We start from the raw sequence: 24,788 nt of genomic DNA on the forward strand, positions 1-24,788 counted from the left end.
CCCTTCGCACTCTTGCCAGCATTGTGGGTTTGGAGGTATGCTACCATGGTCCTCAGCCACACCTGTACATTCCTACCTGCTGCGTAGAAACGTCTTTATATATATATATATTTTGAATTAGTTTGGCACACGGAACCTGTAATTTAGACAGGTGTTTTAAGTAAATTTTTCCAGTTTAGCCCAGGGAAGATTGTTTGGTGTATCTCAGCCTTACTATAAATATGGTACTATTCTACAGTAAAATCCCCCAACCCTGCAGTATTGCCATTGTAAGGGCCAGTATTTTAGACTGTTACTGTAGAACAGGGGTCGGCAACCTTTCAGAAGTGCTGTGCCGAGTCTTCATTTATTCACTCTGATTTAAGATTTCGCGTGCCAGTAATACATTTTAACCTTTTTAGAAGGTCTCTCTCTGTAAGTCTATAATATATAACTAAACTATTGTTGTATGTAAAGTTAATAAGGTTTCAAAATGTTTAAGAAGCTTCATTTAAAATTAAATTAAAATGCAGAGCCAGGACACAGGCAGTGTGAGTGCCACTGAAAATCAGCTCACGTGCCGCCTTTGGCACCGGTGCCATAGGTTGCCTACCCCTGCTGTAGAATAGTGTAGAACTTTTTATAAGGGCATCACCATAATCTTTTGTAACAGAGATACAGTTATTGTGTGTCTGTCTTGTCTTCTGTGTCCCACACAATCTTATCATACTGTGCGCTGCTTGGTTTTTTGCTTTCTGTGCATTAGCGCACCCCCCTCCCCTTTTTTTTTTTTGGAAATGCCTCTATGGAGTCAGATGCACTGTTTCCTCTGAGTGCTTCATTTTCTGGTAACTTCTGTTATCTAAATGAACTTTACAAACAGCTTGCTTGGTGCCTGCAGGCACTTACGATATCCTGCATGTTGCCAGCTAACCTTTACCAGGCTTGCTGTCCGATCTGCCTGCCCCACCTCAGCAAAAACTCTCACCCCTCCAGCCTGCAAACTGCCAATGGACATGCTTGGCAGCGATAGCTGTGTAAGAGGAAAACAAGCGCTGCCCTTGTGTGTGTTTAGTAATCTGGAGTTTGTTGTCCAGTGTGTATCCATGTTTCTCTGTTTGTGTAAGGACCCAGAGGACCTCTAATGTCTTTACACAGAGTGCTTACAAGACTTGTGGTTTAACTGCTTTATCTACCAAACACATTTTGATTCAAAATGACAAAAATGGCTTTTTGAATTTGAATTTTGAAACTGCATTTGCATTTACAACATTAAAACTATTTCCTATTGGGATAATTTTTGCTAATCAAATAGCTGAGGGTAGTTGGGTGAAAGCTTAGGCTCATGACTTTACAGTGGCTATGACATAGTTTGGTGGGCTGAATGGATATTTGAATCAAGGAACTCTGCTCTACAGGGCATGACCCTGCAGTGGAGCAGAGGAATGCGGTGACAGCATCGGGAGCTTTGCTGCTTATGATCCAGCAAAGGGGAGAGGGCCCTGCAGGCTGCTAGGCCAGGAGGAACACTCAGCATCATTGCTAGAAAAATCAGGCTACTGTCTTAGCACGGTCTGGGTTTAGATTAAACATTTATTTTCACTTATAGTTTTTTTTTAAGTGCTTGGGTTTTCCCCAGGTTACTTGCTGTGGTAAGTGATTTTTACAAAGAAAGGTTATTTCTCTTACTATATTTAGTTAAAAATCAGTTTAACTACCAAACATACTGAATTCAAAATAAAGTAAAAGCCACTGAAAATTATAACATTGTTGCCTAGTTAAAATACAGCCTCCTATACTGGGTGTGTAGGAGTCATGAAAAGTAATGCTGCAAGGAGTATTGACTTCCATAGGGATTCTAGTGGATCCTACTTTGGTTTGAGAAGAGAACAGGTCACCTAAAATGGCTGATCCCGGCTCTACTATCTTCTTATTGGATGGGGAAGTCCCTCAAAATCCTGCAGATGTGCAATGGTAGGGCAAGGAATAGTTCACAGAATTAACAGTGAATTTCACACAGCTATGTTACTGTCATGGTAGAATTCAAGAAATAAATAGTTTGCTTTGAACAGTTCTTCCAACTCAAAATAATGTCATATGCCAGGTACAGTGATTTCTGGACCTATCAACCTACCAGGCCCTCTCTTCTTCCCTGTGGAAGTTAATTCATCATCTTGGAGGGTTGATTCATAAAGAAATGAAAATCTCTTCCAAATCAGGGCTGATTCCAGCTTAGTTAGTTTGACAAACCTCAGGCAAGGTTTCGATTTTTGAACAGGTATCTAGCAGGTGGGTATATTTTCTTTCTTCCCACTGCCCTGTGGGCTTGACAGGGGCGAATCCTGCCCCCTTTCCCTTAGTTACCTGAGGACCTTTGAAGAATTTGAATTTGCAGCAGTCCATACTGGGTCCTCCTTTATTTACTTCCCATCAAAACCAAAAAAACAAACCAAAAAAATCCTGATGATGTAGATGTCATAGAAATAACTTCTGAGGGATTAAAAGAGGTTGTGAAGAGGAGTTTCGGTTCTATTCAACACTAATCTCCAACAAAGTCCACAATGACTGATGCATGGACAACCAGGGGTGGCTCCAGGCCCCAGCACGTCAAGCGCGTGCTTGGGGCGGCATGCCGCGGGGGGCGCTCTGCCGGTCGCCGGGAGGGTGGCAGGGGGCTCCGGTGGACCTCCCGCAGGGTGCCTGCAGAGGGTCCGCTGGTCCCACGGCTTCGGTGGAGCATCCGCAGGCACGTCTGCGGGAGGTCCACCGCAGCCGCGGGACCGGCGACCAGCAAAGTGCCCCCTGTGGCGTGCCGCCGTGCTTGGGGTGGCGAAATGGCTAGAGCCGCCCCTGTGGACAACCCCTACAATTGGATCAGTCAGGGTTCTCTCAGTATAGCTTAGGAGCATGCTGGTGTTAAAAGCCGGTATTTTATACAGCTATTTTTGTCACATGCTCGTTAACAGAAGGTGGATTGTTTCTGTCTCAGCAACAGAAAGATAACTCACTGTGCCTTTTTGCTAATTACAGCCGTGTTCTTACCTGGTAGCCAGAATCATTACAGGTCATGTAGCATTTGCCACAGTTGATGCACATTTCCTTGTCAATCAGAGCCACAACTTGCTCTGTGTTGCTAAGCTCACCATATGTTCCAATGTACTGCAGTGCTTTTCCAATTACATCCTAGGGAGAAAAAACGGAATCATTTAGAAGGTACCCAAGTTTTGTATTTTTATGTTTTTGTTGTTTTTTTATGGCCATATAAGAGCACTCTACAGTATTTTAACATGGGAGTTTCTTGCAGACACTACAGCAATTTTTACTGTTTTTGAAATAAATGTTAAAATTTGCCAAGTTTCACACTTCCTATATTGTAAAATGTAGATAAAGGGTATGGAATGTCTATAAAATTAAACTTCAGGCAGATCTACAAGTGTCTGTCTGTCCACATTTAGCGTTTAGCACTTGATTTTAAATGCGCTATTTAATTAACTTATGCTTAGCCACCATTGTGTAGCACTACAGGGAACAAAATGGGGCACAAAAGAGAAGTGACATGGCACATGCAATCTGGTTGTCCTTGGTCACTTTTCATTAGCACAGATTTAAGAACTCACTGCAGGAAAAGAAAGGGGCATCATTAAAGAACAAGGGACAAAGAGAACAACAATTGCTTTTCTCTCCTTAGAAAGACAAGCAAATGGCTTGAGAATCAGCTCTTTATTGCAAACTTACAATACCGGGGCCTCATTCCACAAATCCTTATTCAAGGGAACAACACTTTTGCTTTCAAGGGGACTACCTGTGTGAATGGAAGTTTGCAGATCCCTAAACACATGCTGAATAAAATTATATTTTTATATCCAATTATACTTAGAGAAGGCTAAATGTGACACATCAGATGCAAACAAATTCATCTCTCTTCATAAACAAAAAGTAGAAAATATTAATGTAAACCACTTTGTGCTTCCTGTGTGTTGTGCTTGTCAGCTGTAGATCTCTTGGCACTTTAGTAGGGTGGGTAAGTGTCATGTTCCCATTTTACATGTGGAATAACAGATGCACACAGAAGTTCAATAACATGTCCAAGATTACAGAGTGAGTTGATAGCAGAGAGGGGAATAGGACTCAAGTCTCTAGGGATTAATTTAACTGTCCACAGCTATCCCCCAAAGAAAACACTCTAATAGCACAATATGTTACAGTGACTGTCTTTGGTTTTTCTCACACGATGAACATTTCCATGCCATTGTTCTTTCTGTTTGTTTGTTCATCAGATTAAGTGGAACATTGCTTGACACATGAACTACGCAAGACGTTTCAGCAAGAGGGAAAAACAGTTGTCATTGTTTTATAAAGCATAGCAGAACACAGTGTTAGTGGTACTCAGGCTTGCTACCTCGGTGTTCCTTCCTTGCAATAACCATACAGGTAACCCACACAGTGAGGGGCAGGGAGACTCCTTACTCTGTCAGTGATTTGGGGACATGGTCACTGGGTCAATAACTACAACATTCCATTGCCCAAAACCGTCTCCTGAGGGAGTTGTAGCAGCTGCAGGTAGCACAATCAGTAGCGGATGGGTTGCAGTAGTGCCCGAGGAGCTGCTGCAAAGGTTGCTCCATAACATTCCTGGTGGAAACATTCTAGCACAAAGCTCATTGCAGAGGGTGACCTGATTTCATCCTTTACAAGCAAATGGGGTGATTCACTATCTTGCCCTGAATCAATATACACAATCAACTGTGCCCAAAGCAAATGGAAAGTATTCCCTTTCTCAAATCCTGTCTGCACAAAAAGAAGAATATTTACTTATATATATATATATATATATACATATTAAAAGTAGTATTCTACAGTGCTTGTATTAAAAAACTGCCATACTTACTCTATATTCCAAGCACAGGGAAACCGGGTATCTCAGATACTGCTGTGTGCTAACTGTTAGCATATGCTGAATTTTTAATGCCCTATATTTTTAATGTGTGTACTGGCATTGGCAGTAAAAGAATGTTACTGTGATACTAGCCTCATGGACAGTGATCTCGGGGGAAAATATAACTGAATTCAATCAAATCATGAAAGCAGCAAAACTCTCAATTTTCCCCATCAGACGAGGCAACCTCCTGTACATATCGCTGACTTAATATGCCTTGCTGCATTGTCTGATTTGCTAAAACCCATTGACAGCAAGTTGTTAATTATGGCAATTCACTTTGTGTGGAACATGGTGAATTTCAGGACTGGGATTTATGCTGTTATAGCCTATTTAACTTCCTGCTCTCTAAATGTGGTGGGATTGAACACCAACATATTTTAAAAGAGTCATAGTTCTGTAAGTTGCCTAGATATTTATTATGCAAAGGTGCTAGCTAAATTGACTTTTAACAAAGGACCAGAGGTTGCAAAATCTGTTAAAATAATTTTGAAGATTCTACATAATTAAAATAAATTTGGACTAAACAATGAAAGCTGAGACACGAAGGTAAATTTTACGTTTTGCTTAAAAAATATGCATAACTCAAAGTACTAGCTAGATCTCCGTACATTATAGGAGCTGCAGTACTGAGTTTCTACTAATTTTCCATAGTAGATCAGGTAATAATTGTGATTATTATTATGGGTTTGATACAAGCCAACTGAAACCCCCGCAGGTCAAGCTCAATATGACAGACAGACACCCTCTGTCTAGAACTGCACGCTTCAAACAGTTTAGGTATCATCTACATGATCAAAATCTCTGATGCAAAATTCCCGACTTTTTCCTCTCGTACTCTTCAGTGGAACACGCACAAATACTTATTATCCAGGAATACAAGGTATTTGATCAATGTACCTTGCATCAAGAATAACCAATTTCCTGTTCCATCCTATTGTAATCTCTCAAAAATGGGATCCATTGTGAAATATGTACATGTATATTATTTGTATTTGTATTACTTATTAAATTAACCATATCCAAAGCCTTATTTTCTAAAATTTCAGAAACCTCAAATTGCTGCAGGACTGGGATTCAGAAACTAAGGGGTTTTATTATTATTCGGAATGACCTCATTTTCAGAGATGCTCAGCACTCCCAGATCATCCTGACGCTACCTCTCAAAACAAGATAAATATAATCTTATCTGTTATGACTGCAAAGGAAAGCTTCAAAATGTGAATTAAATGTAAACTGATGCTGCCTGGTCTTCCTGAGCCTGCATAGAGCTTGAGGGGTTTGAATGGCTCCCATTCATCTCCAGAAGCTTGCCTGAACTCTGAGACTTAACAATGATAATTTAAATGACAGTATTATTATATAGTATGAGGTGACATTTACAGCTAATGCACCTAGCCATCACTATGTAATGCAGTAGCAGAATCTGTGTGAAGGCATGGAGGAGGGAAGTTTCTGTCTATGGTTGCTAAGTCAACCACCATATCTGCACACAGAAGGAAAAGGAAAGTGCAGATGCATCTCTTTCCCAGTGCCAAATTACTCAACTGCCTTTTCTGTAACAACACCTCAACGCCTGCTTAACTGCTTCAACTGTTCTTTGCCAACAGTTGAGACCTTCAGCTCCCACTTGACAACAATTACAGGGTATTAGTGCCTTTTCAGCATAAAAATGTGGCACACTGAATATTTGAAGATAGCATAAATATGAATAGAAATTAATTTTCATTTGTATTTTCATATTTAACTTAGAAAAAAGAATGTGGATGTGCATTTTCCAGGTTGCTACTGAATTCAGTTTTGGAATCTTGCAGAGACCACGGAATCTGATTGCAAAATTCAGATCCATGCTTGCTAAAGAGTACATATGCACTTGTTCGTATTATACCTGTCACAATTTAAAATATATGTCTTAGTGTCATCAATTGGTCTATCACAATATTAGATACTATGTGATCTTTTCATTGACTAATAGATGCAAAATCCTCCATTGTGTGTCATGAATCCACATGGTGTCTCTGTATACTAAATTTTACATCTTCGTTTTAGAGTTTGCTGAAATTATATAAAACCAGTGTATCATATAAGTGATGCAGCTTTCCATTGACTGCTCGTGGTCTTTAAGTATCTGCATAGGGAGATTTCTGATAGTAGAAGGCTCTAGCAGACAAAGGCCTGGTCTACACGGGGGGGGGGGGGGAGGGGAGTCGATATAAGATACACAACTTCAGCTACGGGAATACTGTAGCTCAAGTCGACATTGGCGGGATCGATGATTGAGGCTCCTCCGTCGACTCCGCTACCGCCGCTCATTCTGATGGAGTTCTGGAGTCAACGGGGAATGCGTTCGGGGATCAATATATTGTGTCTAGATGAGACGCAATATATCGATCCCAGATAAATCGATTGCTACCTGCCGATCCGGCGGCTAGTCTGGACGTAAACAAAGGTACAGCAAGATTCAGTGGCTGGAAGCTGAAGCTAGACAAATTCAAACTAGAAATAGGGTGCACATTTTTTACAGTGTGCATAATTAACCTGGACCAATTTACCTAGGGATGTGGTGGATTCTTCTAACACGGGAAGTCTTTAAATCAAGACTGGATATCTATCTGAAAGCTATGCTCTAGTTCAATAATCATTTATGGACTTGATGCAAGAACTACTTTGTGTAATTTTATGGGCTGTGTTATGCAGCAGGTCAGATTAGATGATCATAATGGTCCCTTCTGGCCTTAAACTCTATGAATGGAGAGTGTTAGGAACACTAGGCATTCCCATAAGTATATGGAATAAATTAAGCTTAAGGAATCTTAAGGACAATTAAAAAAAAGGTGTGTGTTGTGCTAAGTTTTTGAACTTTTAGCAAACTCCCATGATGCTTCTTACAGCACACATGAATACACCTGCGTGGGAATTTAGCATCTCAAATATGAGGGAGGAAATGTTTACCACAATACGCTGTGTCAAACATATACATATTACAAACTGTAAAGAATCATTGCCATGGCACCAAAATATTGTGAAAATGATTTTTTATACTGTTGGACGGTTCTTTTTTTTCCTTAGTGCCATCTTTAGAGCAAGATCTTTGTCTTTATTTAGCGGCAAAGTGCCATGTATATTTAGATGAGTAATGAAACACTGATAGTACTTACATGATGGTTTACAGGTGCGATGTCTCAAAATACCTCAGAGCTTCTTGCTTGGATCAAAAAGTAAATGTTCAGAAAAAAAACAGTACAGCAAAAAATGGCTGGCTTTTTTGTTTAAAGTGCAGTTACACACCAAAAAAATTACTCTCTAAAATGGCAACAAGGGGTTCTATGTTTATTGTCTCTCAATGGCCTCCAGATTAAATTTTCACAGTTTACAGTATGATGATGTTTTTGCTAATTACCAGCCCTGAAAACACAAGGTAGGTTCTGAAAGTCAAGCTGTGTTCTTTCTTGCTTGTGCATTACCACCAGCAATAAAATTCTGCAAGCTAAATTCTGTCCTTAATTATACCTATATGCAATCCCACTGGTTTTGAATTTTTCCCTCAGTTTTACCTGTGCAGCTCTGCTCTCATCAATAGGGATGCACGGGTATAACTGAGAGCAGAATTTGGTCTGGCAACTGCAATTAATTAGCAATTCTGTTGCTTAGAAATGAATCAGAGTAGAGTCCATTAACTATTGACCTACTGGTGCTAACAAGAATAAAAAAAAGTTAAAACTCATTTTGCCATGAAAGTAAATAGATATGATTTTGAATACACACAAGGAGCAGTTCTGTTGAGTAAGATGGTGTTGGTTTTACACAGTGACTTTTATTACTATAACTACATTTTAAATGGTAACTTGTAAAGTATTTTAAGGTGATTAGCTTTTCATTAACCATATTAGCAAAGCTGTATTTTAAAATAAAATTCACAGTTCATGCTTGGTTTACTGTTGGGTTTGCTGTCTCTTTTGTACCTTGTTTCACACAGATTACATTGTAAAACACAATGTGTCCAAGAGATGAGAGACATACATTAAAAGGAATCCTTTTATTACAGGACAGTGCACAATACTAGTATTATGTCTACTAGATGAAATCCAAAGAAAGCACATATGTCTGTGGTCTTAATGTTTATTTTCAGATCTAAATAGCCATTTTGGCATATTACACAAGTGAATGAAAGGTTCATCAGCTAGATTCTTTGAGCACTCACAACTCAACAGCAACAGAGAGTAAAAGTATGGAGTATATAATGTGGAAGACTGGTGGGCGCTAAATTAGTATCAGAGAAAAATAAAGCCTATTCTATGAAAAGGCTAAACAGGTTCTCAAATTTGTGAGAGCATGATGTTGATGATGAAGTAAACACTGAAGAAAATGATTCAACATCAAGCAATAAATATATTCATAATGCATTCTTACATTTATATAGTAATTTTTATCCTGAGGGATCCCAAATAAGTTATTTATTTCTGTATAGGCATTTGTATAGTTCTCATGATCATAGCATTTGAGTGCTTTACAACCTATACATCCATAGATTGTAAAAAGAATCAGTGACTCCAGGGGAGTCCTGCTATTAAGGAGTAATTAAAGAGAATAAGTACATTGCTGAGAAGCTAAATGATTTGCATTAGTCTTCTCCACAGAAGATGCTGGGGAGATACCTACTCCTTCTGATAATGAAAGTGAGTTGCTGTCAGAGACAGAGGTATAAAAAGAGCAGCTGGAACAAACTGATAAATGAAAGAGGCTCTGGACATCAGCACCTCAAAGCTATACCCAAGAGTTCTGATGGGTGAGCTTGAGAAGTGGCTGAGCGCCTCCCAAAAATATGCAATCTCATGAAAATCAGCCAATAGACTGAAAGATAGCAAATGTTGCATCTGTCTTTTCAAAAAGGGCTGCTCTGTGATTTACAAACCTGTAAGTTTTACTTTGGTAAAGCAAGTCAATTGATATGTTAAGTAGATATAGAATTAAAACAAACAAACAAAAAAGCCAACAACTTAGAATGATATGATGGACACAAGACAATATGGTTTGCTAAAGGAAAAATTGTGCTTCTTGAATCTATTCGAATTCCTTGAGCATGCCAACAAAAGTAGCGAATAAAGGAGAAGCAGTTGGCAACTTTTATTTGGACTTTCAGAAAGTCTCGTTTAGATACTATTATGGAAAATACAGAGTCCTGGAGATGGCTTGGAATCTTGCTAAAAGGCAGAAAATAAAGAGTGGGAATAAAATGATCAATTTTCAAAATGATAAAAGGACTAGTGGTGTTTAATATGTTTAGCAGTGCTCTGGAAAAGAGGATGAACAGTGAGTTGGCAAAATTTGCATTGCTTTTAGATTAGACAATATTACAGAAGCCCTGAAAGACTTCAGATTTACTTTACAAAACTAGTGAATGGGCATCATTATGGCAGGTGACATTCAATGTTGGCAACAGCTAATAATGCACATCAGAATGAATACTTTGAACTACTTATGCCATTTGAGATCATATAACTTAACTAAAGCCACTCAGGAAAATGAGTTGGGCACAATGTAGACTGCTTAATGAAAACCTCTGTTCAGTATGTCATGGTGCTCAAAAAAAGAGCAAAATGTTAGGATACATAGAGAATAGAAAAGAAGAAAACATAACCAATATTACAATTATACCATTGTAGAAATCAATAGTATACAAAGCCCTAGAACAACCTATTTAGTTCCAGTAATCCTATCTTTAAAAAGTTATATTAAAAACAGAGTAGATTCAGAAACAGAAAATGAAAGGCATTATAGCCATGGGAAAAGGAGGAGTAGTGAAAGAGATGTACAAAATAATGAAATATATAAATCAGCAAAACTGTGTACATGGACAATCAATTACACTGAAAGAGAACAAAATAGAAAATCGATCAAATACTTTTTAAAAACACAATTTACCTCCGGAACTCATTGCAACAAGATATTATTGAAATCAGTGCCTTCGTAGGATTCAGAAAAGGATTAGACATAAGATGGATAATGAGAACATCCAGAGTCACATTTGTTTAAGAAGGGATATAAATCATCATTCTTTAGATCTGATAAGGAAGGGTTAGAAAGAAATCTCACTTTGTCAGTTTGTTCCATAATAGTCCATTATGGTTTTTCTTGCATCTTCCTTTGAAGCATCTGGACCAGTCACTGTTGAAGACAGGATACTGGACTAGATGAACCACTGGTCTGATCCAGTATGCCTATTTCTATGGCCCTCATTTTCTCTCTCTATGTAGGTATGTAGAATCACTTCATCCACTAATATAATACAACCATCTCTGGGTGCTGTTAAGCATATAACCACACTGCACAATATTTTGAGTCAGGAGATGAATATCACATCAAACTTAAACTATGGGAGGATAGCTCAGTGGTTTGAGCATTGGCCTGCTAAACACAAGGTTGTGCATTCAATCCTTGAGGGGGCCATTTAGGGTTCTGGGGCAAAAAATTTGTCTGGGGATTGGTCCTGCTTTGAGGAGGGGGTTGGACTAGATGACCTCCTGAGGTCTCTTCCAACCCTGATATTCTACATGGGGGCAAAAAGGGGAATTTGGCAAATTGTAAATACTCCATATTAGAATTTTGGCCAAGAAATGAGAAAACAAAACCAGTATTTTTACATGGGATCTTTTAATGACCACATTCATTTTTTAGTCACAGCAGCACAGTGTCTGAACACCATTCTGGAGCACTGGTTCAATACCAGAAGAAAGGAAAGCATATATTTACTGAATCATATATGGCTGCCTGCAGCACCCTGGGTGCAGATAGTGGGCCTTACTGATCTAACTCAGACTTGCTTAGATTATGAGATGAACTGAGATTCCTTTTTCAGGTGTTATAGCAGGGATGGGAGTCATCATGGACAACAGCATGAGAGGAGATGCAGAGAAGTCACTGCTTTGCTCTTTGTTGGAACAAATATGTGGAGATATAGACTCAAAGTCCTGTAAACCATGTTTGAAAAATCAGAAATCACTATGAAGCAAAAATCATAACATCATGTATAGTTCCCCCTGAAATACTAATAGTTGTGTGCTCACGATGAGGTAGAGATGGCAGATGCAGAAATTGAATGTATGGTTGAAAAGTAGTTCAAACAAGAATGATGTAGGTTTGTGGGACATAATGGTCTGTGCTAGTTGAGAGAATAAATAAATCTGCGTCAGAGAATTTAAATTAGTGGACGGGGTAATCTATATGGAGAGGCTAGTAGCAGAAAGAAGGGACATGCTAAATAAACAGATGGGTGGTTGGAGAGGAAACATGTATGTGAGCACGTAGAAACAATTAATCTTGTTAGGGCTGGCCAGTATAAACATAATTTTTAAAGGAGGACAGACTCTAAGTCTTAGCTTCAGTGGGAGTTTTACCTAACTAAGAACTGTAGATCTGGACCTTTTCTGCAGTACAATCTTTCAACCTACTTCCTGGTCCTACAGTTATCTTCTATTTTTTATTGCTAATTACTGAGTTTGTCTTTCTAGTTCTTCCTCAGATTTTTGTTCACACATCCAAATGTTTCCCTCTTTGTTCTTTACCCTGTCTCTTTTTGTGTCTGTCCTTTCTCTCCTATTAGGCTTCCTTTTACCCCATGTGGTTTATTTACTTCTGGTGAGTTTTAGGTTTATCTGTAGTAGAAGCTGTCTCATTGAAAATGAATTTTTTCCCCATTCCATCAGCACTTTCCCTACAAACAGAATTAAACTGTAAAACCTCTGAGGATCAAACAGTCTTTAACCTTTTTTTTTTTTTAAAGTTCTCTCTATTCTTTGGGACTTTTCCTGTACATAAGGGAAAGAAAAAAAATTGATTGCACTACCAGCATGATGTACACCAAAAAAATGAAACCAAAAAAGAAGTGGAGGTCAATAGAGCAGTGCAACCTGTTTGACACAAGCTGCAGAAGTGCTCAAAATTATCCTAGTTTTGACTTCTAGCTGTGTTGACAAACTCTGAACATTATGTGTATTTGCAAACTTTCTGCAAAAGCTTTTCCCTCTCTCTCCATAGCTATACATTTTATTAAATCAACATTTGTGTTGTATTTCAAGTTGAAGCATCATTTGTTGGGTTAGTTCACAGAGATGAGGTCACATGATGGAAATCACATGGTATTTCTCCTTTGTCCTTGATTGACTGAAATTCTTCTATGTGATCAGGAGGGTTAGCAGAAGTCATTCTCATTTTGTATCATAGAGGGAGGCTGCACTTATTTGAACTGATCGAGAGAGATTTTTTTTTCTTTTTAGCCCTTGGGTCTGTCTGAGTGCAATATGAAGTAGCCTTAGAACACTTATCTTCTATAATTTCCCTACTGGAATTATTGGCTACTGTGTCATTATTATGGTGAGGAAGGAGCAGGGAGAGCTTGGGTATATAGGAATGAACATTAGGTTGTGATATATGAGACCTGAGAGCTGAGGCTTTATTTTGACTCTATCGCTGAGTCACTCTGTGACTTAGGAGAAATCAGAGAAATCACTTAGGCCAAATTTTCAAGTTTTAGGTATCCAACTTGAAAACCTAGGTCCTGATTTTCACACATGCTGAGCACCTGCTATTTCTATTGAAATCAGTGAGAGATGTGAGCACTTAGCACCTCTAAAAATCGAGATCTAGGTGCCTCAAATTGAGCAGCCAAAAATGGATGCATCCAGAATTAATGGAGACTTTTGAACATTTTTACCTTACATTTATTATTCAAAATACCATCTTCTCCTCACATGCACCTTTATTGTTCTGCTGCCCAGATGCCTGTTGAATTTGACAAACGTCATTAGGGAGAAGAACACACACTTCTACAAGTAAAACACAGATCTTTTCCCACCCACTTTGTTTAAAAGCTCTGAGCGCCTGCATAGAAAATTGGTTGCCTTTTTCTTGACATTCTATTTAACGTTGTATAACAAGCTTATAAACACAATAACCAATTTAACGGCCAATAATAATTGTTTGCATCAGCAGTGTGGTGGCTGATCACTATTAAATATATTTATTTAATTCTTTTACCTTGACTGCTGGAATGGGCTTCTTGGGAATAAAATGCTTTTTTTCAGGCAGTACAACAGTTGTGGTTTGCTGCTTCAGTTTAATCTTGTTCTTGGCTATTATCTTTTTGCGCTGCTCAAGGTAAGGTCCAAAACTAGGCAGTTTCTAAATTGAAAACCAGAAAATATGCTATTTAGCAAGTATATAAAACACATAAATGAATATTAACAAAGGGCCAGGTCCCAAGGCCTTGCTGAGCGTTGATTCATTTCTTATTCAGGAAGGCTCCCATTGAAGTTGATGGGATTCTTACTAAGAAATGAATAAACCTGAGACATAACTTCAAGATCTGACCTCAAAACAATAACAGAGTTTGAATATTAAAATCATAATACACTGTAACAAAAAATGGCTGCATTGCAGACAGCATTCAACAAACACCTATCCTCCCATGGTGTATTTGTATTGTACATAATAAATATTGATCACCTTGTATAAATAATTCAAACTCAACTTTATTCTTACAGAACATGGAAAGATATGTATTATATATTATGTAATCATAAAATTAAATAAAGATCAGCTTAAGAAACTCCACCATTGTTCAATAATACACCCACTATGATATCTATTATACCAACTAAAGTTGTAAAGCTACATGGATGTGCCCATTTTATAAAGCACACACAGATCCTTGTGATATGATGCCTCAAAGTTATCTGGGCCTGTTGAAGTAATGCTAACAAGTGCCACGTGAACACTAAGATGGTTTAATTTTATTCATTTCATAATTCTACCTCTATTCACAGCCCTCACTCTCTTTTAGATCCTTTAATGTCTGGGCTTGCTTAGACAAATATTTCTGCTGGAAGACATCTCTGAATGCCAAAATGTTCTGTCTCAGCCAACAACCTAGAACTGCTAGATTAGGTCAAAAGATTACTAGAGACTCTCTCACCCACAGTCATTTGTCTAGATGGTGGAGATTTGGAAAACTACTGCTTACTAAGTCCTTGTGACCTAGTAAGTTGCTGTGAATTGAAAATGACTGAAAAACCTGGTTCCTACTTATGAAACAGAGTGAGCCCTGTGGAAAACTAGTTTCTTTTTAATCTGAGAGCATTTAAATGGAGTGAATAAACTAAGCTCAGAATCTAGTCTAAGTGCAATTATATTACTGTAATTAGTATTTAGTAGCAGGAGATAAATATCCTAGATTGTTATCATGAGCATTAATTCATTGTAATAATTTCAGCACGTCAAGCATGTCCAACTGGAAACAATGTCATCACAATAAATTTAAAGGGACAATGTCAACATGAATTTTTAAAATAAATTCTTAAAAAACATTCCAGGCTCTGATGCAGTACCTTTCAGGTAGTATCCTCTGAATATTTTTAAAATATTTTAATTAAAAATAATATTAATAGTTATTCTAGTCCTCTGCTGATATTTACATGGAAAAGTTCCTTACCAGTAATTATTTCCACACAGGAGTCCCACTTTTGGGGTGTCAGCGTCCTCGCAAGACAAAGGGTGGATCGCCCTCAGCTGTTTGTTTTTCGGCACTCTGAGTCTACTAACTGTCAGTCTGGCATAAGTGTATTTTCTGTTCTCCTGGAACCTTTTCATTTCGCAAGTGTGCTGGAAGCAAGAGTCCTCTTAAAGATCCCAGTTATGTAAATCACATGTATGCATTCTCCAGAATTCAGGAGCTGGAGATCATCTCAAGAATGGAAATAAACTTAGGCTTGACAGCCCCCACAAAACAGAAACTCAAACTTTGAGGGGAGGTGGGTGAAGGAGTGGAAAATATATGTGGTAGCTTCAAAGAAGCAGAATTATAGTTAAGTAATTTCCCTTTCTTTACAGATGCCAAATACACAGGAGTCCCATATTTGGAGAGTAAAAAGATTGAGGACTGTCTCACAATTAACTTGCAAAAACTTCTGCAAGCAGAAATAAGAACAGAACTAGTATTTACTCCTGGAGGAATTCTGCACCAAAAAATTAAAAATTCTGCAAATTCTATTTGTCAAAATAACACTATATAATCACCCCAGTTTCAATTATTTTGGTAATTTATTTCAAAATACCTGTCAGTAAGTATGATAACAATACAGACATACACAAAAATCCCCCCAGGAGCTGAGGGTCATAGAAACGACAACCCAGTTCCTGTTTCTCTGCCCCTTCCACCACAGGGCCCAGTCACGCCTCCCATCTTCCCGCCCCCACCCAGACACTCACACCCCTGCCCCTGCCCCTATCCAGCCACTGCTCCCCCCAAGCCCAGACACTCACACTCCCTACCCGCCTAAGCCCAGTGTGGGGCCCTCCCTGGCCCAGACACTCACATCCCCTACTCCCCAGAGCCCAGGGATCCAGAGGGAGAAACAGCCTGATGCTGGGTCCCGGGCTTGCACGGAATTTTCTGCACGCCACCCTCTCCTTCCTTCAGGGAATGCTGGGAACTGCAGTTGCCAGGAACCCTCCAGCTCCTCCTCCCCGTTCCCCCCCAGTAGTGTGTCCTATTTGTGAGCTGGGCTCTGCCGGGTCCAGTGGCCCCTAGTAGCAGCCAGCAGCTCTGCAGCCCATTTCTGTGGGGGGAAAAAGGGAATTTCTGTATGCACAACATTAATTTCTGCAAAATTCTGAATACCAAAGAAAAATAAGGCCTGTTCAGAAACGAGACAACCTAGATAATAGATAATGTTGGGGAAGGGAGAGTTTGTATCCTTCCCATCTAAACAATTGACTCCAACGCTCACGGAAAGATCCCCTATTATTAGCAATGAACATGTGGCTGTTTTTAAATTGAAAAGACCCAAGGCTGATACCATAGCCTCAGTATCAGCATATGATGACAGAAACTTTTCTTGCAGGATTGTCAAGGTGTATCAGCTAGAAAAGTATATCTCTGGCCTTCAAATATTTTTTAAACAGTCTTGTGCTGGCTTCTGATTAGTTTCCAGAAGGAATTTAAGGCATTGGTTTTGACCTCTATAATTGATGTAATATCTGTTTTACTGAGCCCCTGTCTCTCCTCTGTATACTCCTGATGCAATGGTGGTGCTGAAGCTAAAACCTCATGAATTAAAAGGGAAGGGGACTGATGAGACAGCATTTTTGGGAAGGCGTCTTGATTCTTCATTTGTATAGTTAGGGAATGAATTGGCTGACTTTTAGGGCATGTTGTAAGTCTAATTTATTTTGTCAGGTTTTTAGTGAAGTGGCAGGATCAGGGATGGATATTTGTTGTTCTGATGATGGATGTCTGCTAAAATCGGATCAACTTGGGGATGATGAGCAAATCTTTGTGTTGTGGATCCTGAACTTTTACTTTTGCGTATTTTTTATATTTGACAAGCTCCAAAGGCTTAAAGACAGGACCTGTGAGAATAAATTTTAAAATATGAAGTATAAATATATAAAATATAAATTTTGTTGAAAATTGGAAAGTCCACAGTTTGTGTGATGAATTAAGGGTGCAAGTTAGAGAAGTGTGAATTATTGAGGCAAAAGCCTTTCTTCATCAAAGAAACGCACAAGTCAGTTTTGACATGGAAAGTTTCAAACATTACAATTTACATGGTGCTGGGTAGAATGGATAGAGGCCATTTTGAAATGGGTCTAATTTCACTCGTTCCATGAGGATGTTTCTTCTGCTGTGTTAAATATTAAAAGGAAAAACTGATCATTTCAGTTTAGGGCCTGTGGTAACTCACAACAGATAAACCAAATTTTATCAAACATGATTTATGATAGATTTTTCCCCCAGTCAGACAGAGACAATTTCCATCTGAAAAGATTACTTTTGCTAATATTCTGAGAGAGTAAAATTAGTATTTCTTTAACTATAAATAACACCTGACTGTGTAGCTCAGGAAGGGGTTTATAGAGGGTTTCTCTTGCAAATAGTGTACAGACAGTCAGAAATGTGATAAGACTGTTGATCTTTCAGTGCTTTCATTTCAGACAGCTTGGCTTGGAATGCTATGTGAGGCAGTATGCAATTTTTTATTGAACTGAATTATTAGATATGCTAAAAATGGAGCTGTTGAATTAGCTACTGGAAAGCTGGATATTAAGATGGTGGTTTCATTAAAAGCTGTCACTTCACTTAGAGGGGAGATTCTGAAAAGCACACAAGGTGTTAGGAACACAAGTCTCACTGAAAGGACAGTCACTTGGTCTTGTGCTCCTAAATCCCTTGGGAATTTTTGAAATCTCTCCCAAGATTTCTTGAATATATGCTTTGAGATATTTTTTAAATTTCCAAAGTTAAAATGTAACTAAACTCCTTACGGATCAGGATATTTTTTACATTAATATCTGCACAGAAAAAAAGATTCAGTGTGAATATTTGAATTGTTTCATGGATGTGCAATCACTAGACTTAACAGATCAGTTAGAACATATTGCTGCCTCTGTAGATAGTTTATTTCTACGGTAGGGTGTATCATCAGTGGGGGAGAGGGGGTGATAAAAAAGGACAGTAGAAAGTATTCAAAATCTCAGTTCATTATTTTCATACTGTAAGATTGCAACTGCCATAGAAAACAAGGCGCTGGAAGTATTATGCTGTATATTTTTAAAGAAAGGAAAAACTTCTGGCTAAAGACTTCCAAAAGATGCATTGTAACTGATGAACTGTGCAAGTCTCTAGCATCATTGTGATTTCTGTTTCAGTAGTTTCTATAGGGATTCATCACTGATGAATTTGTTCTCACCAGAGAAGCTAAATCCTGCTCATTTAAAGATAACCGTATCTCGCACTAAAACTGTCTCTATCCAGATATAAAAAGCATTACACTGCCAATAGAGAACTGACAACATAATGAATCAACAATGAAACCTTAAGCCAGCAAAGCTTTAAGGTGAATAAGTTTGTTTTGATTATAATGTATTCATGGCTCAATCTAAAGGTAATCGAGCATATTATGAACTAGAAAAAGTGCCTGTTCCCTAATAATAAAAGGCAGTGAGTAGCTTACATTTAAAATGGCCATAATGTTGACAGGAGAAGTAGCAAGTAGCCTAAATGGAGAGGAGGCACCATGATCTAGTGGACAGCGAACTGGACTGAGAGTCAGAAGATCCAGATTTTATTCTCAATTCTGCCAGTGACCCACTGTGTAACCTTGGGCCAGGGCTGGCTCCAGGCACCAGCGAAGGAAGCGAGTGCCTGGGGCAGCCAACAGAAAGGGGCAGCACGTCCGGGTCTTCGGCAGCAATTCGGCAGCGTGTCCCTTCACTCCGTCTCTTCCTCTTTGGCGGCAGCTCAATCAGGTGGGTTTTTTTGTTTTTATTTTTTTTCTTTGTCGCTTGGGGCGGCAAAAAAGCTGGAGCCGGCCCTGCCTTGGGCAAATCATTTCACCTCTCTGTGCTTCTATGTCATGTCTTGTCTGTTTAGATTATAAGCTCATGAAGGCTGGAACAGTCTCTTGCTATGTGCATGTACAATACCTAGTACAAGTGTGCCCTGAGTTCAGCTGGGACCTCTAGGTGCCATTATGATACAAATAAAAATAATCACATTTTAAAGAACTGTGCTGTATCTGGTATATTTGTATCCTACTCATATTTTCTTAATATAAAAAGAACACTGAAAAATAATTATTTTCATAAATAGGATTCTAATAGGGAACAGTAGAGGAAAGACCTCAAATTTATAGCAGTCTGCAAACATCTGGTGATTTAGGGGGAGGAGGGGTCAGTCACAGCTCTTTAAAAAAACTTTTTCCGTCATGACTGAAGACATTTTCCAGGTCAGACATAACTTCATTTATCCAATTTCCATTACATGTGGGTCTTGCTCTTAGATATGTAGGCACATAGCCATTCATTTTGTGCACTCATAAGTTCTAAATGATTTTACATGATACCCAGTAATGCATCTTCATGTATCTGGAAGCAGAATTGAAGTCAAATTGTCTTATTTAGTATATTTTCTATTTTTTCAAGTGTACACATTACTGATGCATATAGCAAAACTGGTGAGAGAGAGCATGACAACCAAAGAAATAAAAGCATGACATCTGCTGAAATGCTAGAATAGCAGAAACAGTCCACATGGTTTTAAAGAGAAAAATGTATGGGAGTGGTAGTGACAACTACAGGAACATGGTCTCCCATACTTTGCAATTACATCGCTATGCAAATGGCTATATAAATCTTCTCTCTGTAAACTCACCACATAAATCACTGGCAGTGCTCTATAAATCAACCAAAATGCTGCCTTCTCTGGTTCTTGAGTTTCTCTCCCTGCCAATTTGCTTTTCTGCCTGCCTGTTGCTTTGTTGAGTGCTTTCCCTCACTGAGTCCTCTGCAATTCTCCTACAATGCAGTCCTTGAAAGGACAGAGTGGGAAGCAGAGAAGGGAAATTCTGTTTCATCCATGGGAGCTGCAAGGAAACACATCTGGCCAGCACATCTGGCCACCTTCTTACAGGCAGGGATTCAACTGATCTTGACTGCACTGGCTCCACAAACACCTATCTTACCTGTGAACCTGTAAAAGAGCAGGGTTTCCCCCCTGTGATTCTTAGAAGGTCTCTAACTGTGAAGCTTCTGCCTGGCTTTGGGAGCTTAGCGAGATAGGCAGCTGGGGAAGAGAAAGCTAAGCAAGTTGGAGATATGGGGATTCTTGACCAGATAGGGCAGCTTTGGGGAGAGGGTTACTGGAGGACCAGGAGTTAGGAAAGGCTGTGGGCAAATAAACTTGGAGCAGAAGGGCAGGCAGCCATGGGAGCCATTAAAATTTCAACTACTTAGGCAGCTGCCCCCACCCGGGGATTCATTAAAATGTAAATCAGGTTTGCATGGATCACAGCACAAAGTTTTTAAGATTGTCTGTCTCCCACTTCATCATGTGGAAAACTTTGTATGCTAGATGCACAAATTGTTCCCAGTGAACCTGGTTTCAGTTTTATTGTTTCCTCCAGCTGCTTTTGAAAACCTCCTAGGCTGTTTTCTTCAAGGCAACGTGCATTTAACATGGCTGCATAAATCTAGAGTCCTTACAACATGATTAAAGTCTAACATGTTGCATAGTACTCTGGACCTTGACGATAATTAAGGCTGCATAATATTTTCCATTCTAACCCCATTTCCAGACTCTCCTAACTTTCAAAAACATTTGCCCTTCATGGTAAAATTTTTCCTGGCTTCATGTCTGCCTTAAGATGATTTCCCTCCCTCCTCGCCGGAAAATGTGAGAAAAGTGGTTGCACTATTTCCAAGAAGGAAGAACATGGACACAGACACGTTTCCTGTATAAAAACAGCTTTATGATGTTTTTGGAAAAAGCTGTTATGTCAAAAGTGCTATGGGTAGAAAGTTGTAATTTGTCACAGGAAGAGTTGTCATTGAGGCAAAGGCTATGTCTACACTATGGAATTAGTCCGATTTTACAGAAATCGATTTTTGAAAACAGATTGTATAAAGTCGAGTGCACGCGACCACACTAAGCATATTAATTCGGTGGTGTGCGTCCATGTACCAAGGCTAGCGTCGACTTCCGGAGCGTTGCATTGTGGGTAGCTATCCCATAGCTATCCCATAGTTCCCACAGTCTCCCCCACCCATTGGAATTCTGGGTTGAGATCCCAATGCCTGATGGGGCCAAAAATTTGTCGCGGGTGGTTATGGGTAAATGTCGTCAGTCAATCCTCCCTCCGTGAAAGCAACGGCAGACAATCATTTCGCACCCTTTTCCCTGGATTGCCCGGGCAGAAGCCATAGCACGGCAACCATGGAGCCCGTTCAGCCTTTTTTCACTGTCACCGTATGTCTACTGGATGCGGCTGACAGACGCGGTACTGCAGTGCTACACAGCAGCATCCCCTTGCCTTTTGCAAGTTAGCAAAGACAGTTACCAGCCCTACTGTACCGTCTGCTGCTTTGCAAGTTGGCAATGACGGTTACCAATCATACTGTACTGTCTGCTGCTGTCATGGGTGCTCCTGGCTGGCCTCAGTGAGGTCGGTTGGGGGCGCATGGACAAAAATGGGAATGACTCCCCAGGTCATTCTCTTCTTTAAGTTTTGTCTAATGGAGAGTGAGTCCTGCCTAGAATATCAGGCAAGCCTACTAAAGAACCAGAGAGGCAAACGGCCGCTCTGGGTCAGAGCCTCAGACATCCCGCAGAATGATGAGCTGCATGCCATTCTAGGGGTGCCCCTGCAACAACCCCACCCATTGCTTCCCTCCTCCCCCACCCCTCCTGGGCTACCGTGGCAGTGATTCCCCCCATTTGTGTGATGAAGTAATAAAGAATGCAGGATTAAGAAACAACACTGACTTTATTGCAAGCAGAGATCAAAGAGGGGAGGGGAGGGGGGTTGGCTTACGGTGAAGTAGAGTGAACCACCATTCTGCACTTGCTCAGCCTATAGCTGAAAATGGGAATCTGTGACAAGCAGAGGCAGGACTGAATCTCCATTTGTGTGTGGGCCTTTGGTTGACACTGATAAAACACAAAATGTCCCAGGATATGTATGTTGGGGGACAGTTCTAAACGGCAGCTTACTTTTTTTATTTGCAGCAAAATGTAGAGGTCTAAGTATCTGTTGTGAGACCTGGTAGCAAGGAGTAGGCTGGGGTAGGCACGACCGTGCGGTGCTGCTGACTGGGAGAGCAGCCTGAGGCAGAAGCCTCCAGCTGCCATGATATTCCAGGCAGGACTGAATCTCCATTAGACAAAACTTAAAGAAGAGAATGACCTGGAGTCATTCCCTTTTTTCCCAGGCACCCCCGACCAACCTCACCGATGCCAGCCAGGAGCACCCACAGGATGACAATGAGTGATATCAGTCATACTGTACCGTCTGCCATCCGCAATGCAAGGCAAGGGGATGCTGCTGTGTAGCATACGGTGACATTGAAAAAAGGCGAGAAACGATTTTTTCCCATTTGCTTTCACGGGGCGGGGGGGGGAGGCGGGTCTGATGACATATACTCTGAACCACCCGCGACAATGTTTTTGACCCTTCAGGCTTTGGGAGCTCAGCGAAGAATTCAAATGGTTTTCGGAGTGTGCGGGAACTGTGGGATATCTACAGTCGTCAGTCGCCCCTCCCTCCGTGAGCGTCCATTTGATTCTTTGGCTTTCTGGTAAGCTTGTCTCAGCTCCTTAAGTTTCACGCAGCACTGTGTTGAGTCCCTGTTGTGGCCTCTGTCCATCATGGCCTTGGAGATTTTTTTCAAATGTTTTGGCATTTTGGCTTTTGGAACGGAGTTCTGATAGAACAGATTCATCTCCCCATACAGAGATCAGATTCAGTATCTCCCGTACGGTCCATGCTGGAGCTCTTTTTTGGTTCTGGGACTGTTTGGTCACCTGTGCTGATCAGCGCTCCATGCTGGGCAAACAGGAAATGAAATTCAAAAGTTCGTGGGGCTTTTCCTGTCTACCTGGCCAGTGCATCCGAGTTCAGATTGCTGTCCAGAGTGGTCACAATGGTGCACTGTGGGATAGCTCCCGGAGGCCAATACCGTCGAATTGCGGCCACACTAACCCTAATTCAAAATGGCAATACCAATTTCAGTGCTACTCCCCTCGTTGGGGAGGAGTACAGATATTGATATTAAGAGCCCTTTATATCGAAGTAAAGGGTTTTGTTGTGTGGACGGATGCAGGGTTAATTTGGTTTAACGCTGCTAAATTCGAGATAAACTCGTAGTGTAGACCAGGCCAAAGTGTGTTTGAGAGTTCTAGTGAAAAGTGGTTTTGTTGGGTCTGAGTTCTGAGCCTTTGAAAATGACATATTGTGCATACATAACATTTTGCATGGCCTTTTCTTGCTAAGCTCATAAAGCGCACAACTAATGAACACCAAATAGCAATGACAATGGAAGAAATGAAACTGATTATTACTAATTCTTTTGGACTAGATTTTCTTAGAAGCTGTGGCCCTTTTGTCTGGCAGTGGAGAAGGATCATCAACTGGCTGAATTACCCCAGCTGGGGACTCCCATAGACTAGAGGTGTCATCCACCTGGCATAAGAGTTTGTGTAGGGTCAGCATAGCCAGCTCATACAAGCCATCCCCAGCCTCAAATAAGCATAGGAAATGTGCAGGAGGCAAGTCAAGGAGGCATGGCAGGAGCATGCTGCTCTTCAGCAATCTCCAACTGATAGCTCCTTAGAGCAACAATCAGGTGCTTTAGACTAGATCCCCAAAGCTGCTCTAAGCAATGTCCTGGCCAGGACCAGCATAGTGCTGCAAACAGCTCCTTTGTAAGCTCCCTACTCCTACGATGCCAAGCAGTATTGGGCAGAGCAGAAAATGTGTCCCTTTGAATTCAGCAATTCACACTCTCTCATTGTTCTATTTCTCTGCGCTGAATCTTCATTTAGACTACTCTCCTCATGGAGGAAGAAATTACTTTCAAAATAAAAGACAGAAGAAAAGGCATTCTGAAATTCTGTACAGCGTATTTGCCTTTTAGTTATTTTGTTATTCTTTGAGTTTTCTTTTTGTACCTTTGTTTTATCTGCTTTGTCACTATTGCTTTCCAAACACTATACAACTGCTCCTCAAATACTGTTTCTTGTAACTCTATTCTCTAAACGTTGTGTGGATACCATTTTGTCTGTTCGCTAAACCATGTTCATCACAAGCAGGTGAGCTCACCCCCTATCCGCTACAATTCTGAGACCTGGACACAAGACTAAATGCCACATTAGTATGTATTTTAGGAAAGCACATTACCATGGTCTCATGATGATGTGTATAGTACCACTTTTGTGCATGGGTGCTATAACTGCTATTTTAAATAACTGCATACAATTATTCTCTTTTATTCCATTTTTCAATCACTGCCAGCATTTTCTCCACGAGTTAGCCATCACTAG

At 40.1% G+C, this 24,788-nt stretch overlaps 1 protein-coding gene across 2 annotated transcripts in view; it reads right to left on the reverse strand.

Moving 5' to 3' along the window:
* The window catches only part of DPYD (dihydropyrimidine dehydrogenase), a 588,030-nt gene that overhangs the window by 8,391 nt on the left and 554,851 nt on the right, over positions 1–24,788 (reverse strand). For both annotated transcript variants that reach the window (XM_045026686.1, XM_045026687.1), the window contains 2 exons: positions 13,949–14,092; positions 3,022–3,162 (listed from right to left, as the gene is read on the reverse strand). In XM_045026686.1, coding sequence (XP_044882621.1) covers positions 3,022–3,162; positions 13,949–14,092 — 285 coding nt within the window. The remainder of the gene's footprint in view (positions 1–3,021; positions 3,163–13,948; positions 14,093–24,788) is intronic.

Source organism: Mauremys mutica, chromosome 8, assembly GCF_020497125.1.
Source record: "Mauremys mutica isolate MM-2020 ecotype Southern chromosome 8, ASM2049712v1, whole genome shotgun sequence".
NCBI lineage: Eukaryota > Metazoa > Chordata > Testudines > Geoemydidae > Mauremys > Mauremys mutica.